This window comes from Camelus bactrianus, chromosome 20, assembly GCF_048773025.1.
Source record: "Camelus bactrianus isolate YW-2024 breed Bactrian camel chromosome 20, ASM4877302v1, whole genome shotgun sequence".
NCBI classification, from domain to species: domain Eukaryota; kingdom Metazoa; phylum Chordata; class Mammalia; order Artiodactyla; family Camelidae; genus Camelus; species Camelus bactrianus.
Window position 1 is genome coordinate 23,908,435 of NC_133558.1, and position 20,481 is coordinate 23,928,915.

General features: G+C 43.4%; 1 protein-coding gene across 2 annotated transcripts in view; it reads left to right on the forward strand.

The window, feature by feature from the left end:
• The window catches only part of C20H6orf89 (chromosome 20 C6orf89 homolog), a 31,106-nt gene extending 14,260 nt beyond the window's left edge, over nucleotides 1-16,846 (forward strand). For both annotated transcript variants that reach the window (XM_010948992.3, XM_010948994.3), the window contains 5 exons: nucleotides 4,515-4,669; nucleotides 4,799-4,938; nucleotides 6,079-6,208; nucleotides 8,734-8,857; nucleotides 11,618-16,846. In XM_010948992.3, coding sequence (XP_010947294.1) covers nucleotides 4,515-4,669; nucleotides 4,799-4,938; nucleotides 6,079-6,208; nucleotides 8,734-8,857; nucleotides 11,618-11,712 — 644 coding nt within the window. In that variant the 3' untranslated portion in view covers nucleotides 11,713-16,846. The remainder of the gene's footprint in view (nucleotides 1-4,514; nucleotides 4,670-4,798; nucleotides 4,939-6,078; nucleotides 6,209-8,733; nucleotides 8,858-11,617) is intronic.
• Nucleotides 16,847-20,481: the final 3,635 nt, after the last annotated feature.

Sequence of the window (20,481 nt, forward strand, 5' to 3'; positions counted from 1 at the left end):
AGCCTTCTTTCACTCAGGAACACTAGGTAGTACTTCAGCACTATACTTGGGGGTCATTTTTTAAAATTCATAAACTATTTTTAGAGCAGTTTTACATTCACAGAAAAATTGAGAGGAAAGTACAGAGAGTTCCCATATACCCTCTGACCCCCTAAGCACACAGCCTCCCTTAGGGGCCACTTTTAACAGCAAAGTCACCAAGAAAAACACACACACACACAAAAAGTGGCACTAAATAGGCAGCAAAAAGGACACTTATTTACAGTATGAGAGGTGAAACAAAAAGAACAGTCGCCTTGTTCCACTTCAGCTGGGATTTGTCACTTGGTATTGTGAAAGCACCGGCAGTATTGATTTGCAGGTTACAAATAAATTGTAGGGAGTTGGCAAATTCATAGATAGGAATCTGTGAATAATGAGGATTGGCTGTACTATTTTAATTATAATAGCTTTATAGAATGCTACTAATTTTTTTTATCTGGTTAAAGCAAATCTCATTATTTTTCTTTTTCAAGAATTTATTATCTACAACTCCTACAATTCAATAATAGAAAGACAAATAACCCAATTAAAAATGGGCAAAAGATTTGAATGGACATTTTTCCAAAAAAGATATACAGACAGCTGATATGCACATGAAAAGATGCTCAGCATCGTTAGCCATCAAGGAAATGCAAATCAGAACTGCAGTGAGAAGCCACCTGATACCTACCTACCTAAGTATGGCTGTAATAAAAAAAGACAATAAGAAGTGTTGGTGAGGATGTGGAGAAATTGGAACCCTCATCCATTACTGACTGGAATGTGAAATAGTGCAGCTGCTTTGGAAAACAGTTTGGCATTTCCTCAAAAAGCTAAACATAGAGTTACCAAATGACCTAGTAATTCTACTCCTAGGAATGCACACAAGAGAACTGAAAACCTAAGCCCACACAAAAACTTGTACGCAAGTGTTCATAGGAACATTATTCATAATAGCCCTAAAGTAGAAACAACCCAAGTGTCCAGCATCTTATGAACGAATAAACAAAATGTAGTGTATCCTTATTATGGAATAGCACTCAGCAATAGAAAGGAATGAAGAACTGACAGGTGCTACAACATGGATGAACCTTGAAAACTAAATTAAAGAAGCCAGACACAAAAGACCATGTATTACATTATTCCACTTATATGAAATACCAGAAGGGGAAATCCATAGAGAGTGAAATCCATAGAAAGTGGCTTAGGGCTGGTGGGAAAGGGGTTAGAATGGGAAGTGACTGCTAATAGGTACAGGGTTTCTTTTTAGGGTGATGAAAATGTTTTAAAATCAGATAATGGTGTTGGCTACACAACTCTGAATATACTGAAAGCTGCTGCATTGTACACCTTAAATGAATGAATTTTATGATATATGAATTAAATCTCAATAAAGCTGTTTTTAAGAAAATGTATTAAATACACAGAGCAAAACAATGCCCTTTCCCTCCAGTCCTGCCCTCCTCATGCCCAGCACAAAGAAAGGCACGAGCCCTCCAGTGGCCCAGGAGTGGTCAGAGATGAGGGTCTGCAGGTCCCCCATGTGCCCAGTGTCCACCATATAAGGCTCTTAATATATTAACTCTTTCTGTATTCCTGAAGGGAGTATCCTCCATTGATTTTAAGCAATGACCCTACTTCATAATTCATTTGTATTACCAGGATGCCTTCTGGCACTTAAATATTTCCCATAGTTAATTTGGCAGGGAGTGGATTGCTACCTGTTGCTTTTCTCACATATTTTCTCTTCTAGATGAACTTTAGAATGCAGTTGTCACAGCCCCACCCTATCCCCACTGTCACCAGTAAGAAACTCTGATGGGATTCTATCCAAATCCAAATATATGTGTGTTATATATGTGTGTGTGTGTGTTTCTGCATAGACTTGACATTGTTAACATATTTAGCCTTCTCATCCAGGATCATGGTATGATATGTTTATTTATTCAGGTCTTATGTTCTTCAGTAAAATTTTATAGTTTTATCTTCCATGCTAAATTTATTGCCAGCTATTATGAATTAAGTTGTTTTTCCATTTCAGTTTTTAAATGATCATGGCCAGTAGTATAAGAACACTTGATATTTACATGTCTAGAGATCTCTATCTTGTGTTCTGCCACATTATTAAATTCTCTTTTCTTGTTTTCTTTTCCTTTCTTGATTTTTCTTCCCTGGGCTTTCTTCACTTCACTTGCTTTTCAAAACATCTCTACCTGGAAATCCCAAAACTATCTAAAGCTCAGAATAAAACTAAAATAAGTTACAGTTAAAATGATCTCTTGGTCCTCTTAGGTTCAGAACTGCCTGCTCCTAGCCCATGAAGCACCTTTGTGTAAATTAGAAGACTTTCTCCTGACACTTTACTCTTGTCTCCTGGGGAAATCATCATAATTAATTTGTTCATTTAGAACATGACACATTTTCTATGGAAAAATGTGGTAATATTACATGCAGACCTCCAGTGTCTCCTGTGCTGGTGCTGCCTTAGATGAGGAGCTCTGGTTCCATCTCAGCCTGCACAGAGGTTCTCTGCAGTGCTGTTTAGAGCTATAGATTGTGTCATCACTGCTTCTGGAATCACCCTTTCTTCCCAAGCCCACTGCCTCAGTTTAGACTCTAATTATATTTCACCTCTCATCATAGTACAACTCCTCCCTCCCCAAAAAAGGGACAAAAACAAAATACAACCAGCTTCCTCTTCCAAGCCTCTCTCTTCCAGGGCACCTGAATCACAACCCAGAATAACATTCCTAGAAAGAAGCCACAGAAGCCTTCATCACAGTCTTCCTTGGCAACCTCTGTCCTTTTATCCCTCACCCCACCGCATCCTCCGTGCTCTTCCCACCACACTCTGGCGCCTTGGTAATTCCTGTGGCCTCTCTCAGTTTTCTCATCTGTAAAATTAGAATAGCAATGCCTCATCAATAATTACATGGTAAAAAATAAATGATATATAACCTGCGAAAATGACTAGCATTAGGCTTGGCACTTAGCATGTTAGTTTTCTTTCCCCTCCCTCACAAGTACCTTGGAAACTGAAATGCTATGTAATTGTAACATGTCGTTATGATTACTTATGCCTCATGGTATGTCTGTTACCCAGAATTCTTGTATTTTGGCAAGAATTCATCATAGTTGACCTCTAATAAGGAACATTTGAAAATATTCCAGAAGGAAAAGAAAAAAGCATAACTTTGCAGCCTCAGTGTGCCACTGAAACAGATGCCACTAAAGGGCTGCCCCTGGAGGTTCTTTGTGAGCACTATGTGTACTACGCTGTGTGTAGTCCTCTAGTTGATAATCTGCCTGTGGGCAGAGGCGGGTAAGAAGGATGGGTGGCAGCTACCTCAAGGAAACAGGTTCTGTCTGCAAGAGATGGAGGGTGCCTGGAGGGTGCTCAGGAGATGTGCTGGGAGCAAACACACCCCTTCCCCGATGAGGACTTCTTACACTCCACTATTGCTGCCTACTGCTGACTACAGGAAATGTTTTGTGGTTAAGAGTTAATTTCCACATGTGTTTATTGGTTTACAGAACTGACTTCATTTTGGCCACGTTTAGTTGTCTGTTGTCTTTTGTTCTAGGCTCTCTCCTGATTTGGTTTCCATTGGGTTTTAATCAGATTCCATCTGGTGATATTTTGGATTCAAATTAGAGTTTATCACAAACACATATCTCAGAAAACACAGATGAAACCCAGAGTGGAACAGAAAGAAAACAAGAAATAATTCAATAATATTATGAACAGAATAGTCTCAGAGGGAAGGAACACAGAGAAACTGAGAAGGACTGTGTAGAACAGAGCCAACCCCTCAGAGAAGAACCAGCCAGGGAAAGGTGTGGCAGAGCCAGCGAGCACAGTCCTTGTGGGTAGAAGCCATGGTTTGTAGCCCCTTCCGTCTATGAGCTGGGACAGTGCTATCCGGCAGGTGCCGTTCACTTTACTCCAAAGATGGGCCCCTGAAAAGTCCTGTCTCCTCTCCACCCCTTCTCTCTGTACCCTTTTCTCACTCTTCCTTCCCAGAGCCATCCTGGACTCCATTTGTACTTGTGAACCCAGGGTCTAGGGTGCAGATGGGCTCATCACTGACAGTGGACCACCTTTCTTCCTGCCCCTCCGGTTCAGACTGTGGGTCACAGGATAGAAAACAGTAGAACAACTGCGTCTCCGACCCCATGTCGTTGAACGTATCTTCTCCAGCTCTTCAACTTAATTGTTGGTTTGACTTATGAGATACATGTACATGTTAAAAAATATATTTTCCATAAATTCCAAGAGAGTGTACAGAGAAAAGTACCTCTCTTTCTGCCTCTGCCCCGTGGGCCCTCTGTTCCCTTCTCTGAGGCTAACTTATTTCATATGTATCTTTTCAGAAGTCACCAGTGCTTATCATTGTTAGCTTTTGAAAATTATTATATCTTTCTGCTTCCATTGCTGGGGCTACTGAATTTACCCACTGTATCTGCTTACTCCATTTCCCTTCCTCTCTCAGATTTTGACCCCTGGTGGACAAATGACTGTGAGCAGAATGAGTCGGACCCCATCCCTGCCAACTGTACTGGCTGTGCCCAGAAGTTACCCCTCAAGGTAATGCTCCTGGAAGATACCCCCAGAAAATTTGAGAGGCTCCATCCTCTGGTGATCAAGGTGAGCAAGAAGGCTGATTCCCCCACTGATTGACTGCCCATTTAATGGCTAGAAAACATCGAGTTCTGTGACGTTCCTGATAAGTAGTTCCGTGTTGTTTTGTTTCACTTTGTTTTCCGCCTTGCCAAGACGGGACAGCCCTTGTCGTCTGAGGAGCTTCAGCGTTTTTCGTGCCAGTACCCTGAGGTGACAGAAGGCTTCACCGAAGGGTTTTTCATCAAGTGGTGGCGCTGCTTTCCAGAAAGATGGTTCCCATTTCCTTATCCCTGGTGAGTGTGGAAAGGGGCGCTCAGCCTGCCTGTGTGTAGAAAGGGGACAGACCAAATGTCAAAACAGTACTCACCAATGAGACTCCGCTCTGCCTGGCACTGTGTGGGCACTTTACAGTACACCCTTCAAGTCAGATGATACTGAGGAGCGCACTGTTGAAAAACCAATGATGAGAGATAAAGGGGATGAGCCGAAGAGGTGTGTCCAGAGGGGCACCAAGATTGCCTAATATGATCATAATTTACTTCTGAGTATGTGTTTAGCATTTGCGTTTATGCTGAATGAGTCCTGCGCATTGAGGACGGCAGAGAGAGCATGAAGAATAGAAGGGAAACATTTCTTGGCACTTGTTTGTGCCAGGCAGGTGTTTTGTGTCTGTTACTCATTGATGATACTCATAATAGTTCTGGGAAGTAGGAATTATCATTGTCATTTTTCATATCAGAAAAGTTGGAATCAGAGAGGTTAATTACCTTGCTTAAGGTCACCCAGCCAGGATTGAAACCCAGGTCTTTCTCCCTGTTCCTTCCTGTGTCCCATAGAAAACATGGTCCATTTCTTGGGGTGAAAGTTGCTCTCTAGAAAGAAAAGAAAGGTCAGTTTCCTTCTAGAACCATTCCAAAGAGAATTAAAATTGCTTTTTCAGGCCTTGTGTTAATTTCTCAGTGCTTCTGCCTTTCTTTAAATTTACCAATTACCTGCATGATCAAATACTGGGTTTAACAAGCTAATCGGGTTTCCCACTGTGTGCTGCTCCACCTCAGAAGGTTCACGATTTTTACCCTTTCTTCCCTTCTCCTCTCTCGCCTTGCCTGCTGTTACTTCAGCCTCTTTTCCAAGATGGAATGAATGGAGTATTTCTTTTCTTCCTCTATATGTTATTTTAGCTGGATTTTATAAACACTCCCACCCACATGGACAAATCGTGGCTGTAGAGTTTGTGTGTGTGTACATGTTACAGTTAATTGATTTGGCATGACTCTTCTTCGTGGACCTAGTACTTCAGATATTGTCCTGAGATTTTTCCCTCTTCTTCCACCGCCCACATTTTTCCCACCCTTGCCGAGCTCTTTGCTAGTCATGGAGTTAGGCTGGCTTGCCCAGTTTAATTACTTTTTTCTCTTTCACACATTTTACAGGAGAAGACCTCTGAACAGATCACACATTTTACGTGAGCTTTTTCCTGTTTTCACCTACCTGCCATTTCCAAAAGAAGCCTCCTTGAAAAAGTGCTTCCTTCTTCAACCAGAGCCTATTGTGGGGAGTAAGGTAGGAAATTTTGACTTCCCTACCTCAAAGAAGTAAGCAGGCAGACTACATATGAATGGTCCCTCTTATTCATTTTATAGCTAAGGAAACTGAGTCCCAGAGAGATTAAATGATTTGCCCAAGGACTCAGCAAGTTAATAGGAGGGCTCTCCCCACTGTCCACTGCCAGGTTGGCTTTCCCTAGAGATAAACGAATGAGAAACCTCAGAGAACTGGAAAAGCAAAAAACTTGGGAGCACGAAGAGGTTTGGGGACAGAAGGGCTGGCAGGCACGTGCCCAAGGCAAACAGCCCAGTTTGGGTGGCAGTGCTACTCACATAGTTCGTGGCCGGGTACCCAGAGACCACATTTATGTCTCTGGGGCCAGCAGACTGGGCAAAGCTGCTTTGTGTTTGTGTCTGTTTACTTTTCTCTCAATTGCTCTTTTTTGAGTCTCATTCCTGAGGGAGGTTTTTGAGCCTGGATGGTTTGGAATAATTAAAAGGATGAATTTTGCTTTCTAAAAAATTTAAACTTGCTGAACTGTGACCCCTACCAACTCTGGGTTATGTCTTCAACCTCCTGACTATTGTTTGGCTCCAAATTTGCTGAATTGTGTTAAAAGAATTTCAAAGCCTTTAAAAACAATCATTTTGTCTAGAAGTAAGAACTTCTGTCTGCCAGCTGTAGGGTGGAGGTGCTGGGCTCCTGCCTCGGATTTTAAAGGCGTTTATCCTGCTGTCTTCCGCTAGAACTCGAGGCCCTAATGTGATTTCATCTTCGTAATTATCATATAATTCTGGGCAAGGGCCTTTATCTTGGGTTTTCCCACTTGAATCTTAAATTAATTTCACCAGTCTGCTTAACAGGGACACCAAGGAGCCCAGCCAAAGGGGTAAATACAAAGTTCCTCAGACGTCTATCAGAGTCATCTTGTTGTGGTTCTCAAGGATGTTTTGGGAAGGGGAGTGGCCCAAATAGGCAAAAATCCTGGGAGTCTGGTTTCTTAGAGCATCTGTTCCCCACCCTGGCCCAAGCTCTCCTTTCTCCACAGCCTTGTTACTCCACCCTTTATCCACATCCCTGGGTCCTGGACCCTGGCAGAGTCACATGTCTGTGGGCCCAGGACCCAAGAGGCAGCCTTGGAATAGAAGATAAGCAGTGGGGATTGTTGAGGGATCCTGGGGGAAGAGGTGAAGGGCTCTGAGGCCCGCTTTACCCACTCCACAGTGTTGCCCAGGGCTGTCCCATTCCATCCTGTTGTCTGTTTGTTCTCATCCTGGGTGTGGAGGAACATGGTCCCACCCTCTCTCAGGCCTATATGAAACAGATACATCTGCTTGTTTTTGATTTTGGGGTTTTTTTCAAGACTGCAGTTGTCAGGACTTCTGCCAGTATTAGTTCTGTCAGTCACAGCCAGCTCAGGACATTAGTCCTCCTGTCACTACAACAGCAATTGAAATGACTCTAGTGTTTTCGTGGACACAGAGTCATGGCTGCGGCCTGTGGGAGCAGCAGAGAGACCAAGGTTGGGGGCAAGAGAAGGCTCTGGAGGCCCCAAGTGGTGAAGAGAAAACTAGGATGGGGTCTAGGGGCTCCTGACCCCTGATTTATAAGGGCATCTAAAGGATTTCCCTGAAGGGCAGGGGCTGGGAGGAGGGGGGAAGAGGGGAGGGAAGGGGAGGCCCTAGGGGTTATCTCTCACCATCTAGGATAGGAAGAGAAGCCTGAGCAAGACCAACCTTTCCCTTTATATCTACTCCCTGCCCCACCCCAACCCCAGAGTTCACAGCTCTGCCTGGCACACAGCAGGTTGCACTTAATGCCTGGTGGTGGCATTAGCCATGCCCTCAGAAGTGCCATCATTACCTGTGCAGGTGTATATCCTGGTTGTCTCCTTGGTTTTCAAAATCAGAGGCTGATCTCACTGTCATTAGTTTTTAATCAGTGTCATGATGTACCTGCTCACCTGAGTCTTGCCCAAAAGTGTAAAATTAAACTTGCTGCAGTTTAATTTTCATCAGAAGCCTGGCAGTAAGAAATAGTTTTCCATGAACATTGCCCAAAGGATATGCAGACCATCTATCTGGATCAAAACAGACATTCAGAAGATTGCATACTTAGACTATCACGTGTTGGCCTCCACTAGACTTTTGTTAAAATACAATTAGATATTTTGCCTTTGGCCTGCTTTGAAACTATGGCTAGAAATCATTGTGAATTATGAAGCTTGTGCCATTTCTGCCACAGGGCTGGTACTGAGGATGTTGCCTATGAAACTACACAATGTCTCTTTAGGAGAAATTGCAGGAGAAATTTTACCCTTGTCTCAGTACCAGGAGACGCCATGCTTAGGAGAAACTAGTTTGTTTTTGTCTTTTGGACATAATTGTGCTTGTGTTATTGGTTCTGCTTCCTCTTTGCTTAGGCTGCTAGGAAACTCGGAGCCTTATGTATAAGGATTTTTGTGTATTAATCTCCCACATCCCTGGGTTTTATCTTGTTTTCTTTTCCTGCCTTTTCTTCCCCCCTGTTTTTACCTCCAGTTGCATAGGATGCATGACCTGTTTACCATTGGCAGCGGCGAGGCCATGTTGCAGCTCATCCCTCCCTTCCAGTGCCGAAGACACTGCCAGTCCGTGGCGATGCCACTAGAGCCAGGGGATATCGGTAGGTGGGGCCTCCGGAGGGCAGGATCTTTTTAATTTATCACTCAAAAAACATTCTAAAAATTAAATATTGCCTTCACAGAGATTCATTGAGTAGAGTCAAAAAAAAAACCTTCTTTTATTAACAGGATCAACACTTAATGCTTAAATGGGACAAGTAATAAGAAAATGTGGCAAAGAGAAATGTATGCACATTTACAATGCATGTGTCCATTGGTCTTAGAGATTTCACGTTAGCAGGAATTATGGAAAATATTTAGAGTAATTTTTTATTTTCCAGATAAGGAGATTGAGACCCAGAGAGGAGAGGTGACCACCCCAAGGTCCCACCATCCGTTAGGCAAAACATCAGTCATAAGTGTCTCCTTTAACAGAGTCGAACCAGGGGAGGCAAAATTCAGATTCCAGGAATCCCTTTCTGTTCCCATTTGGTAATAAAACGATGCAAGCAGTATGTAAAGGCAACAGCCACACAAAGAAATACTACCTTTCATGTGGATCCCACAGCCAAGTCACAGCTTCACAGTCATGACTCACCCTTGGCTCCACGGTTTCCCAACTATGACTTGTTCTGTGCCTCATATTCTAAAAATCCTTTCCAAAGAAATAGGTTTGAATCAATTGCTGTCAGTAGAAATCAATTTGACAGTAGAATTTTCTTGGCAGAAGTAAATAAATCAGCAAGCATCACCATTGCCCTCGTTTTTCTTGCCTCACAAAACCTAGGGGAGCCTTGAAGTCCCTGGCAGAACCCAGACTGGTTTTCCAGTTGATTTCTTTTAATTTTATCCATTCAGAATACCCCAGTCCCTGGAAACCTCTCACCTCATTTGGAGGTAGGGTGCAGACTGCAAACTGCCAAAATTTCGTCCAAGTTACATAACTTCTATTTCCATTTAGAAATGAAGAAAATAAAAATAATGCACAAATTAAGCATTAACCAGTAATGGAACACAGCTGGCCTGGCCCTTGAGAATTACTGCACAAAAGAGGATTCTTGTGTGGAAGTTATTCTGAACCTGTCTTCCTGTAGTGGAGTGACACTTCCAGGAGACATGACTATTGCACAAGTCTGTATGGCACTGTTGGTTTGGAGTGTGTAGTTGTGCTTGAAAACGTATCTGTCATATGTTGTACAAATGCCTGACAGTTCAGACAACTACAGAAACACTTTAGTTTTCCAAATTCCAGGTTTTCAGCTTCCACAACATCCAGGTTGCTAATTATAGAATTAGAGGAAAAGGAAAAAAAAAAAAATGGGTGCCTGGCAATGATCAAAGAAGCTTTGCGCATCAAAGGCTGGTGTGGCTGGTCCAGAATAGCCTAAAATCCAGAGCAGGATATGCATGGTGCTGTGACTGGCCACTTTGCTGACCAGAAGGAAAGGAGCCCAGTGGTTGGCAGTGTCCTTAAAGGCCAGCACTTGACAGGAGTGTCAAGAAGGTGTGGAGACTGAATAGAACATGAGGAAAAGGGCAAGTTGGGAGAAAATAGGACTAGGAGGTGCCAGGGAGAACAATGGGCACTTGAAGCAGGGGTAGAAGTAGAACCAACGGCCACAGTTAAAAATGAGGACAGGAAAGCAGAGCCTGAGATTGGAGGGAGGATAATAATTTAGTGGTTGTGGGACAGATGGCAGCTCCTGCACCTGAGAGACCCTTAAGAATAACACTGTAACCAGCAGGTTCTGTGTTTTTTGACAAAATAATTATTGTCCTGTGAAGGTTGAGGGGAAGGGGACAGAGTTAGACATCACCAGAAAACCTGTGAAGGGAGGTGTTTTCAAGAATGGCATGGGTGTCAGACACCAGAGGCTGACGCTGGTGAGCCACACATCTGCCATGATTGTAGAGTCATCGGTCATAGTGACCTTCCTGGAGTCACCAAGCAGAAGTTAAATTCTGTTCAGTGCTCTCTCAGTTTAAAGATGGGTAGTGTATATCATTCCCTAGAAAATTTTCCATCAGGACATTATTGAAGTGTTAAAGTTTTTAACTTTACCTTCCTAGCCTATTCCTGTCACTCAGGTAATACAGGTCACAGTGTTTCCCAGTTCATTCTTCAGATCACATATGACACTGGGGAGCAAACAGGAGCCCCTTAGAAAGACCCTTAGCAAATAGGGCTCTTGAGTTACTGACTTTGGAAAATGCCTGTCTTGTCAAAACACAGTGCACATTAGTGTACAAAAGGCTCTGAAAGGCCTTGGAGGAACCCAGTGTTTCTCAAACTTGCCTGACCAGGGAATCCATTTTTATTGGACTGTCTTATGGGGCACTGCTGTTTGCAGAATACAATTTAGGAAATAGTGGTTTGGCTTAGCCTGAATGTTCTCTAATGAGACCATATTATAGATAACCACCTCAGGAGAGTTGTATAGGGTGTCCTAGTGCCTCCCCAGAACCTGTCCTATCTTCTTGCTGAAAAAAATGAGGTCAATCTGAGAAGTGATGCTCAATACCAGCCTCATCTAGAGTATCCTGTCTTTGTAAACCTGCTGAATCATGATTCACAGTTACCCAGGTGAGGAGTGGTGATGAAGCACTTTGGTTCATAGTGACTCCAATTGGATGTCAGGTTACAGAGAAGACTGATAATAACTGAAGATACTTAGGCCAGGAAGAGCTAAAAGACCCCCCGAGCAAGAATTGCCTCTGAGTCTGTGGGTAAATCCGAGGGCAGCTCTGGCAGACCTGCCTTGCTCATGCCCTCAGGTGTGCCCAGTCCCTGAAATTCACATGCTTTCTTGTTTCCCTTCAAGGATATGCTGGTGCCACCCACTGGAAGGTCTACATTATAGCCAGAGGCGTCCAGCCTTTGGTCATTTGCGATGGAACCACCCTTTCAGAACTATAGGAAACAGAAGTTTATAGAGGAAGAGCTTTGAGAGCTGAAGACCAGATTGAAATGGGAGAAATAAAAACAAAAAAACCGTGAAACCACTTTCCAGGGGTTGGTTACTTAGTTACCTGCCCTGTGCATGTGTGTGTGAGAAAGCTGTGTGCTGGAGGCAAAGGCCAGAGCACAGCCCTCCCAACTCTTCCAGCCCAGCTGCTTGGCCAGGACTTTGCCAATTCCCGTCTGTGAGAGACTGACCTCTTCCAGGCCTTTTGGCACCAAAGCCTTGAGGCTGCCCTTCAGGAAGGGAGCAGGGTCGGTACATTCCCTCACTTGCATGGCATGATCCCCTCTGCTGGCTCCCTGGTGTGAGAGGACAGTCAACAAAGCCATCCTCAACCAAGTGGACCTGCCTGTCCTGTCTTTCTGGTCACACCACCCTGTACTTTTTTTGGAAAGCCATGGATGATTAAAGAAGTCAGAGATTTCCCACACAGAATGGAATCTAGAACCAGTGAAAAAAGATCAAATAACTTCAAATTGCACTCAAGAAGTGCACTTCTTTCCCAGTGTCCGTGGCTCTTGGAGTCTCAGAGATGCCAGGTCGGAGTAGGATTATAATTGAAATGGTAATTCCTAAGGTAATATTTTTCTCCATTCTATCAAGTTCTTATGCACACACCCCTCCTTTGCCTTCTCCCTCGCCTATCTGGATGGGTTCTCAGAAGTTGGGCTCCTGGCCCCGCTCCCTTGGCTGGGCCAGAGCCCTTTACAGCTGAGGCAGCACTGCTCTTGTCAACTGTGTTGCTTTTACCAAATGTCTTCAGAGGGGGATGAGTTAGAGTGCTGGCCTGGGGACAGGGTGCCTCCCCGAGTTTGATCTTTAGGGTCCGACTTTCTGCAGGGAAGATGTTTTACAGATGCGTCAAGCCGATGTTGTAATGTGGTTGGGGAAGGAGCTCCAGACCCAAAGTCTTGGCCAGCTGGGTGTGCGACTGTGTGATCCTCTGTCTCAAAATGATCTCTCTCTCTGTACTGGGAAACAAGGTGAGGTGGTTTTATTTCTTGTGAAAATATGAAACTGTGTTCTTTTGATTGGATGGTTCACTATGCTCATTGTTTTCCCCAAGTGCTTTTTGCATGTCTGAAGTGTGTAAATAAGGACACTTCTCTTGTTTCCTTTTTTCCTTTATTATTCCTTTATTGACTCTGTTAGATATCTGGCTTCTGGTCATGCCATCACCAAGTTGAAGAAGAAACAAAGCACACTACAGCTCCTGGTTCAGCACTGCAAAAATCAAATAGATACAGGACGTGTCTGTGTCAAGTTACAGGCCAGAGGCAGACAGTGGTGAGGGAAGAGGTGGTGACTCTTTGCAGAGTCCTCTTCATCCTTGGAGGTGGCCCTGCAGCTTGTCCCCCAGGCCCTGTTCCTCTGCACATCTCATGAGCAACAGCGGGGATTATCAGGTGCTTGAATGGGCAAGGAGGGTTCACAGAGCTCAGGGTGGAAGTGCTCAGAGCCTCCTCCGCTGGCTTGTATGAAACTAGGATGGACTGTATCTGAGGGAATTTTTCCTTAAAAGAATCAGCGCCTTATGTGAATTAATACAGGAAAAACAAAATTTTTTGTACACATAAAAGTCATGCTGCTAAGCAGTTATGATTTAAGAGGTTTTAAATCAGAGGGATCATTTAGAGGCCAGCTTTGTGCAAGCTTTTAGAGCCTTTGCGGTGTCCTTAACGCCTGCTGCACAAGGGGCAGGATTATAAGTAAAACAAGTTCTTTAGAGGCCTCTCAGAGTTTTCTTAAATTAGGCCCTTTGGGTTAACAGAAGAGAGGGTTCCTTAGGAGCAAAGCAACTGTTTTGACGGTTGAATTTCTGTTTTGTTTTTATGAGTTACCCTGTGTTCCTTACCCATTTCACTCTGGCTGATCACACCTTAAATTTTCATAAAATACCCTCTTCTGCTTAAAACTGAAAAACCCTTGTACGTGTGGTGTTCTGAGGCATCTTCTGGGAGGTCCCCTGACTGTCTACAGTTCAATAAAGAATGGTGTGGCAGCAGAGAAGTAGAGACTTTTGTTCATATATTACTCGTTTTACTTAAAAGCTGTCCAGTTCAGAATTGAATGTAGATTTATATTAGGGGAGAAATTCTCCACAGAGAGTTTTCTGCTCTTAATTACTGGATACAGAGAAGTAATTCACCTTCATCTCAAGGCAGTTCTGAAAAGCAGAATCTACACTGACCAGTCCTACAGAAATAGCTTGGGGTTGCCAGCCAGTTCCTTTCTGGTTATCCAAGGCTTTGTGTGAGGGTGTCTTGGGGTTTCCCCTGCTCACCTAGCTCTCACCTCCTTCATGGAAGCAGCAAAAGTCCTTTTGCATGACCCCAGTATGGGAAAGAGGATCATCAAGATGAGGAAGCAGGGTCGGGGGGCTGGTGGGACCATCTGAGCAACTCCCCACCTCTACCACCACAGTGAGAACAAAACCACAGGGCTTACTTTAAACAGAGGGACTTGCTTACAAGTTTGTTGCATGTTTACTAAGAGATAACAAGGCGGTGACCTCTGCACATGGGTTAGGTTCCCTTTCTTTTAGATTCCCAGAGCAGAGACTCATGTCCCCAAAGACTTATGTCCCCAGCCCTCTAGGGAGAAGGGCTGCTTTCGCACCAGTTTGAAGCATTATGTCCTGATGTCCTGAGGTCCCCAGGAGTGAGGGATTGGACAGACACAACACCTGTCCTGGCTTATAAAAAGAAGTAGGGAAGGGAGAGAGTGAAGTAATAATGGTTTATGAAAACAGAATCTGCCTATTTGGTGAAATACGAAACAGTCTATGAAGTAGACATATTCGGGCTCATTTTCTGAGAGAAATAGCAGCATTTGTCTAGTTCATTCCAACTTAGAGTGTCTTGAATAAACATGATCTTCTTTAATCTTTTCTCAGTCCTGTAAAACAGTTATATCTTCATTTTACAAATAAAGAAACCAGGGCTTAGAACAGCTAACTGTTGGCCGGTAGATAGCTGGTTCCCCAGCACATTATTTTCCTGCTCCGGGACAGTGTGGTGCCCAGGAATGAAGATATGGCTTTAATTGAGCCAGGCATGCTTCAGCTGGGGTAGGAGAATCTGGGGACAAGGGTCACCAAGCCAGGAACTCTTCAGGGTGTGTTTTCAAAACTGTTTTGGACAGAAATGGAGAGAATCTAACAGATGACTTTTATATAAAGCCTTTCACTTTTTCCCTCCCCATCTGAGAACTCTTTTTAAGAGTGAATGTGGCTGGAACACAACTATGTTCAGCCATTTTCCCGTCACCACATGTTTCCAGATGTGTGACCAGAAGAAGGACTCTGCCTAATTCCAGTTGTGGGTCCCCTTGGAGTTTACATCACTTGTTTTTTTTTAGTTATGGATTTTCTATTCCCTTCTTCCAAAACCCAGCATAGGCCTCAGTGTAGGAACAATTACTTTAAAACAAAACCGTTCCTTAGCTGCAGGTGATGGCCTCAGTCATTTTAATATAATCTAGATGAAAGTTTTCTCAGAATTCAAACCCCAAAGCAGATGTTTGCTTCTCATCTAATTCTTGCGCAGTAGATGGCCAAGTTGTAGGGGAAAGGGAAGTCTGGTTGCACGGAGAAAGGCGATCTCGTCTACCTTTTGAGAATCAGTTATCAAACAGGAATTATTTAGGCTTCTGAGTTCTCCTATTATTGGAGGAAAAACCCTCCGGAGTTACAAGTTCCACACTCACTAACTTTCACTTTTTAACTTTTTCACCCACTAAAATTGGTTGAAGGAAGGGAGTGCCAGATCTGCTTTAAAATAGCATTTTGATTTGAGATTCTCTCCATGTTTGGACCTGCAGATACTGTGTACAGAGCTGACAGGTGTCAGGGTCAGGAGTGCTTATGAAGAGCCCTGTCACAAATGAAAAACGGGAGGCTCTGGGAACATGCTATGTCGCCATCAGCATGTATATCCCTGGCCTCCTCACTCCGACTCTCCCCATATCTAGCAGCTTCTTCCACAAAAGCATCTCAGACAAGATGGGCAGGTGCTCTCCCTTCATGCACCACATCCAAGTCCCCCCACCCTGGGCACGGTGTGGCTTTAAGTGCTGGCCTTGGTGAAAAACCCTCCAGCCAGCTTGTCTGTTGTCCAGGTCCTTTAGTGTCTGGTTTCCCTGCCCTGCATAATTTAAGCATTAGAGCTAAATACATCTGTCATTTTCCCCTCTCTGGAGACCATGAAATGTCCAGACCTTTTCAAAATAGTGGAGAGAAGAAATGTTATGTAACTCCAAACAGAGGCCTGGAACTGTCCAGACATGCTGGGGCTTCCCACAGGCCATTCCTCCTGCCTTAGTGTGTCTGTCAGTCAGCCGGCGTCAATCCAAGAGTGAGCCACAGCTGCAAGCACCCGTGCGGAGAAGGGAAACCAGTTTAGTTTTGAGTTTCAAGCAGAAATTGCGGTGTTGGGACATCAGCTTTGTGCCAGGCTTAATTTACCTCTGTTCCTCATAACAGCTCTGTGGGGTAGGTGAGGTCAACCTGTGAAGCCACCTTTACTCACAGCTCAGCAGTGTCCCAGCCTTCAAACTTCAACCCCTCTTTTCAGGAACAAACTCTCACTTATCTGTGAGAATTAATGACAGGAATTGATAGACACGTGGCATTCCCAGAGAACCCTTAGCCTCGTCATAGGCGACTTTTCCTCCAAACTTCTTTCCATAGTTGCACCCTCAGAAAAATGCTGCCTGTGGTCTCTTCCTCTTCCCTCCTGCGGAAGGGTTAGTAACAGACACCTAGGCTTGGGGAGAAGACTGGAGAGGCAGAGGTAAGCAGGAACTCGGTGCTCAGCCTCTTCCCTGCCATCAGCAGGGACGGGAGCTGGGATGGCTGCAGTGGGAACCAGGGTTGTGATCCTGGGTGGTCCCAGTAAGCAGAGGGAGGGGACATCAGTCCATCCACATGTGCTCCAAATGGTCTAAGCTGTTACTTTGTGTTCAGTGTAGAATATTGACCATAACTTAATGGTCTGCAAACTTGTAAAGAATGTATGTAAATCAAAGTTTTATGTAACAGAATTTTTACTTTTTGCAATTAAAAGTGTGTATGTTGGTTGATAAGAACTTTCCTGTGCTTGATGTCGTGGTTTGGTTTTCAGTTTTCTCTTCCGTAACTGAGGGCTCTCCTGTGGGCCTCCCAGTCACCTGTCCGTGCTGGCCTTGGTCCTGTCTGACATCCCACCCAGCTTTGTGCTGGCTTGTGTTAACAGACTTCTTTTATCCCCATTCCAGCCCTTTGCCCACTTTGGCTTCTGATCTACTGTTTCCATACATTCTCAAATTTCAGTCCTCCTATTAATACCACCCACCCCTGCCCCGTCCCTGCACTTTGCCCTAAATTCAAATGAGACCCTCGATGCCTTTTTCCTTCTCCCATCCGGCTACACGTGGCCCAGGTGCCCTCCAGTGTCACCTTACCTGTTGATGTCCTTGGTCCTTGCAGGAGGACAGCCAGGCCCCCTTGCTGGCTCACCCCCACTCCACCAGATCAGGGCCACTCTCAGCACTCAAGTCACTAAATACAGATTTGATTTGAGTTAAGGCATTTTTGTGTGTTCATATTTTGGGGGGTAATTTCTATATATGCACAGTTTTATATAAATGCATAAATATGGATGTTTATATAGTTTTTAGTGTCCTGTTTTATTTTCTCCTTTACTTCCTGCACCCTTTTCCCTCTCCCCCACCTTACCCTTCCCCCTTCCCTGGTCAGGTAAATGTAACGTATACGAAGTCATGCCCGGCCGTGTGTCTTTCCACGGTTTCCTCCATGCTCCCTAATCATAATCAGAAATCATAAGATTTTTGTCGTTGCTTTGCCAAAAATGGGATCATATTGCAGGCACTTGATGTTTCTTATTTTTCTTACTCAATACCCTATACAGTTCTCTTGAAGTCAGCTAGCATAGCTCTCTGATCCCTTCTTTTTAATGGCTTATATTCCATGGTATGAATATACCATCATTTATTCAACTGTTCTCTCTTATTGATCCTGTTAAAAGGTTATTCGGAATGTAAGTCAAGAAATCTACTGTTAATTTTTAAACTATTTGTTTGTATAGAATGTAAAATATACATTCTTGTTTGCTCCAACTCTAATGTATATTCTTCAAAAATTCAAAAATCATCCCATTCCACAGTACTTATTCATTCACCTGCTTAAAAACTGGACTTCAACCAAAAAAAAAAAAAAAAAAAAAAAAAAGTAAGGGCTGGATTCCATGTAAAAAGGTAGCAGAGACACCTGTGTTCAGTCCCCTCCTTTCTCAGCTCCTTTCTAGCACTTGACACTGACCTGTGAAAAAGATCTCCCTCCCTTGGCGTCTGTGAGACTCACTACTTCCCTCCTGAACCTCCTCCTGCCACTTGTCTCCTTTGTAGGATCTTCTGCCATCTCTGAAGCGTTGGCCCCCCCGCCAGTCTGCCCTTGGGTCTCCTCTCTTCTTATTCCCCTGGAGAGACCTCAACTCTGTGCTTTACCTTTCACCGTGGGCGAGTCACCTCCAGCCTCCATGGCTGGCCCACTTCTCACCTGAATTCTCGTCGTATAAATCCAAGTGTCAGGAGCTCATCTCCATCAGTTCTCTCCCAACGCACCTCTAGTTCACCGTGTCCACAACAACCGTGCAGCCTCAGAGGGCTCCTGTCTTTCCTCGCAGCCTCTACTTCTGATCAGGACCAAGCTCTGGAGAGCTCTGCCTCCTTGTCACACAGGTCCGGCTCCATTGCTGCTGCTTCCCAGTTCAGAAACGTGATGTTTCACGCCTGGAATCTGCCAGTAATTGTAATTCGTTTCTTATGCATGTCTGCCATCCCAGTTCCCCATACACATAGCTGCCACAACGATCTTTCCAAAACACAGGTCACCTCATTTCCTCGCTCAGCGCTCCTCAGTGGCTCTCCACTACCCACAGGATAAGAAGTCCTGGCTGCCCCTCTAGCTTCATTCTACTTCTTCCCTTTGCTTCCCTTCCTCATCTACTGTGCCCCACCTCTACTGGGCCATCTATAATTCCTGGAAATATCCAGGCTGGTTTTTTTTTAAGAGCAGTTTTAGGTTCATAGCAAAATTGAACAAAATACAGAGAATGCCTATATAATTCGGTTTATTTATTTATTTTTAGAGGAGTTACTGGGGATTGAACCCAGGACCTCTGCATGCTAAGAATAGGCTCTACTATTGAGCTAGACCCTCCCCACCTCACCTATATTATCTTCAAAGAGTTTTACAAGTTTGCATTTTACATTTAGGTCTATGATCCATTTTGAGTTAATTTTTATGAACGGTGTAAAGTCTGGGTCTAGATTCATTTATTTGCACATGGATGTCCAGTTGTTTCAGCACCATTTGTTGAAAACACTATCTTTGCCTCATTGTATTGCCTTTGCTCTTTGTCAAAGGTCAGTTGGCCATATTTATGTGGATCTATTTCTGGGCTCTCTACTCTGCTGTACTGGTCTTTTGTCTATTCTTTTTGCTAATACCACATTGTTTTGATTACCGTAGCTTTATAGTAAGTCTTGAAGTCAGGTGGTGTCAGTTCTCTATTCTCCAATATTGAGTCGGCAATTCTGGGTCCTTTGCCTTTCCATATAAACCTTACAATCAGTTTGTCCATATCCACAAAATAACTTGCTGGAATTTTGATCGAGATTGCATTGAATCTACAGATCAAGTTGCATCCAGGTTGTTTTTAATTAGAAGTTATAATTCCTATCCCATGATAAAATATTTTTTATTGTAGCATAGTCACTTTACAATGTTGTATCAATTTCTAGTGTACAGCATAATGTTTCAATCATACATATACATACATATATTCATTTTCATATTCTTTTTCAGTGTAGGTTACTACCAGGTATTGAATATAGTTTCCTGTGCTATACAGAAGAAACTTGTTGTTTATCTATTTTATATATAGTAGTTAGTATCTGCAAATCTCGAACTCCCAGTTTATCCCTTCCCATCTCTTTCCCTCAGATAACCATAAGTTTGTTTTCTATGTCTGTGAGTCTGTTTCTGCCATGATAATATTTTTAAACTTTTCTTTTGTCCTATGTCCTTTTTTGCTTGGTTTGAATTCCATTTTATTAGTGCGCATTCCTTCAACATGACACGTCCTTTAGGCTTTCTTAATAAATCAAACTGACAAGCCCATAGACACCATGTTGAAGACAGATATTTCACCAATCTCATTTTTTCAGAATAATGACTTTATTATTTCTGTAAAAATGATTCATTTTCTTATAAAGAACTGAAGACAATTTGAGTGGTCTTACGAAAACCTCCACCCAGTGATAACTACTAACATCAGGTGAACAGCATTCTAGGCGTCTCGAGGGTATTTCTAGCTAGAAGGCTACATAGAAATGCTTTTATTAAAATGGGCTCAGTCATGCTACTTAAAGTACAAAAACACTAAATCAATTTTATGTGAATATAGCAGAAAAAAAAAACTGAAGTAGACATTTCTTCCCCACAAAAGTATATTAATTCCTAAAAGATTTCTCTGGAGTTAAGATTATGAGAAACATTGAGAAACTAGAATTGTTCTTAAAAAGATTTTCTTTTTTTGGCATGGTCCAAGGCTCTGAAGGTGAGGAAATAGCTTGCTTTTTCTCCAACATTATCTCTTCCTCTGCTTCCCAGTTTGTATAAATTATACCTACATTGATGATATCAAGAGTCTATTGCGTTT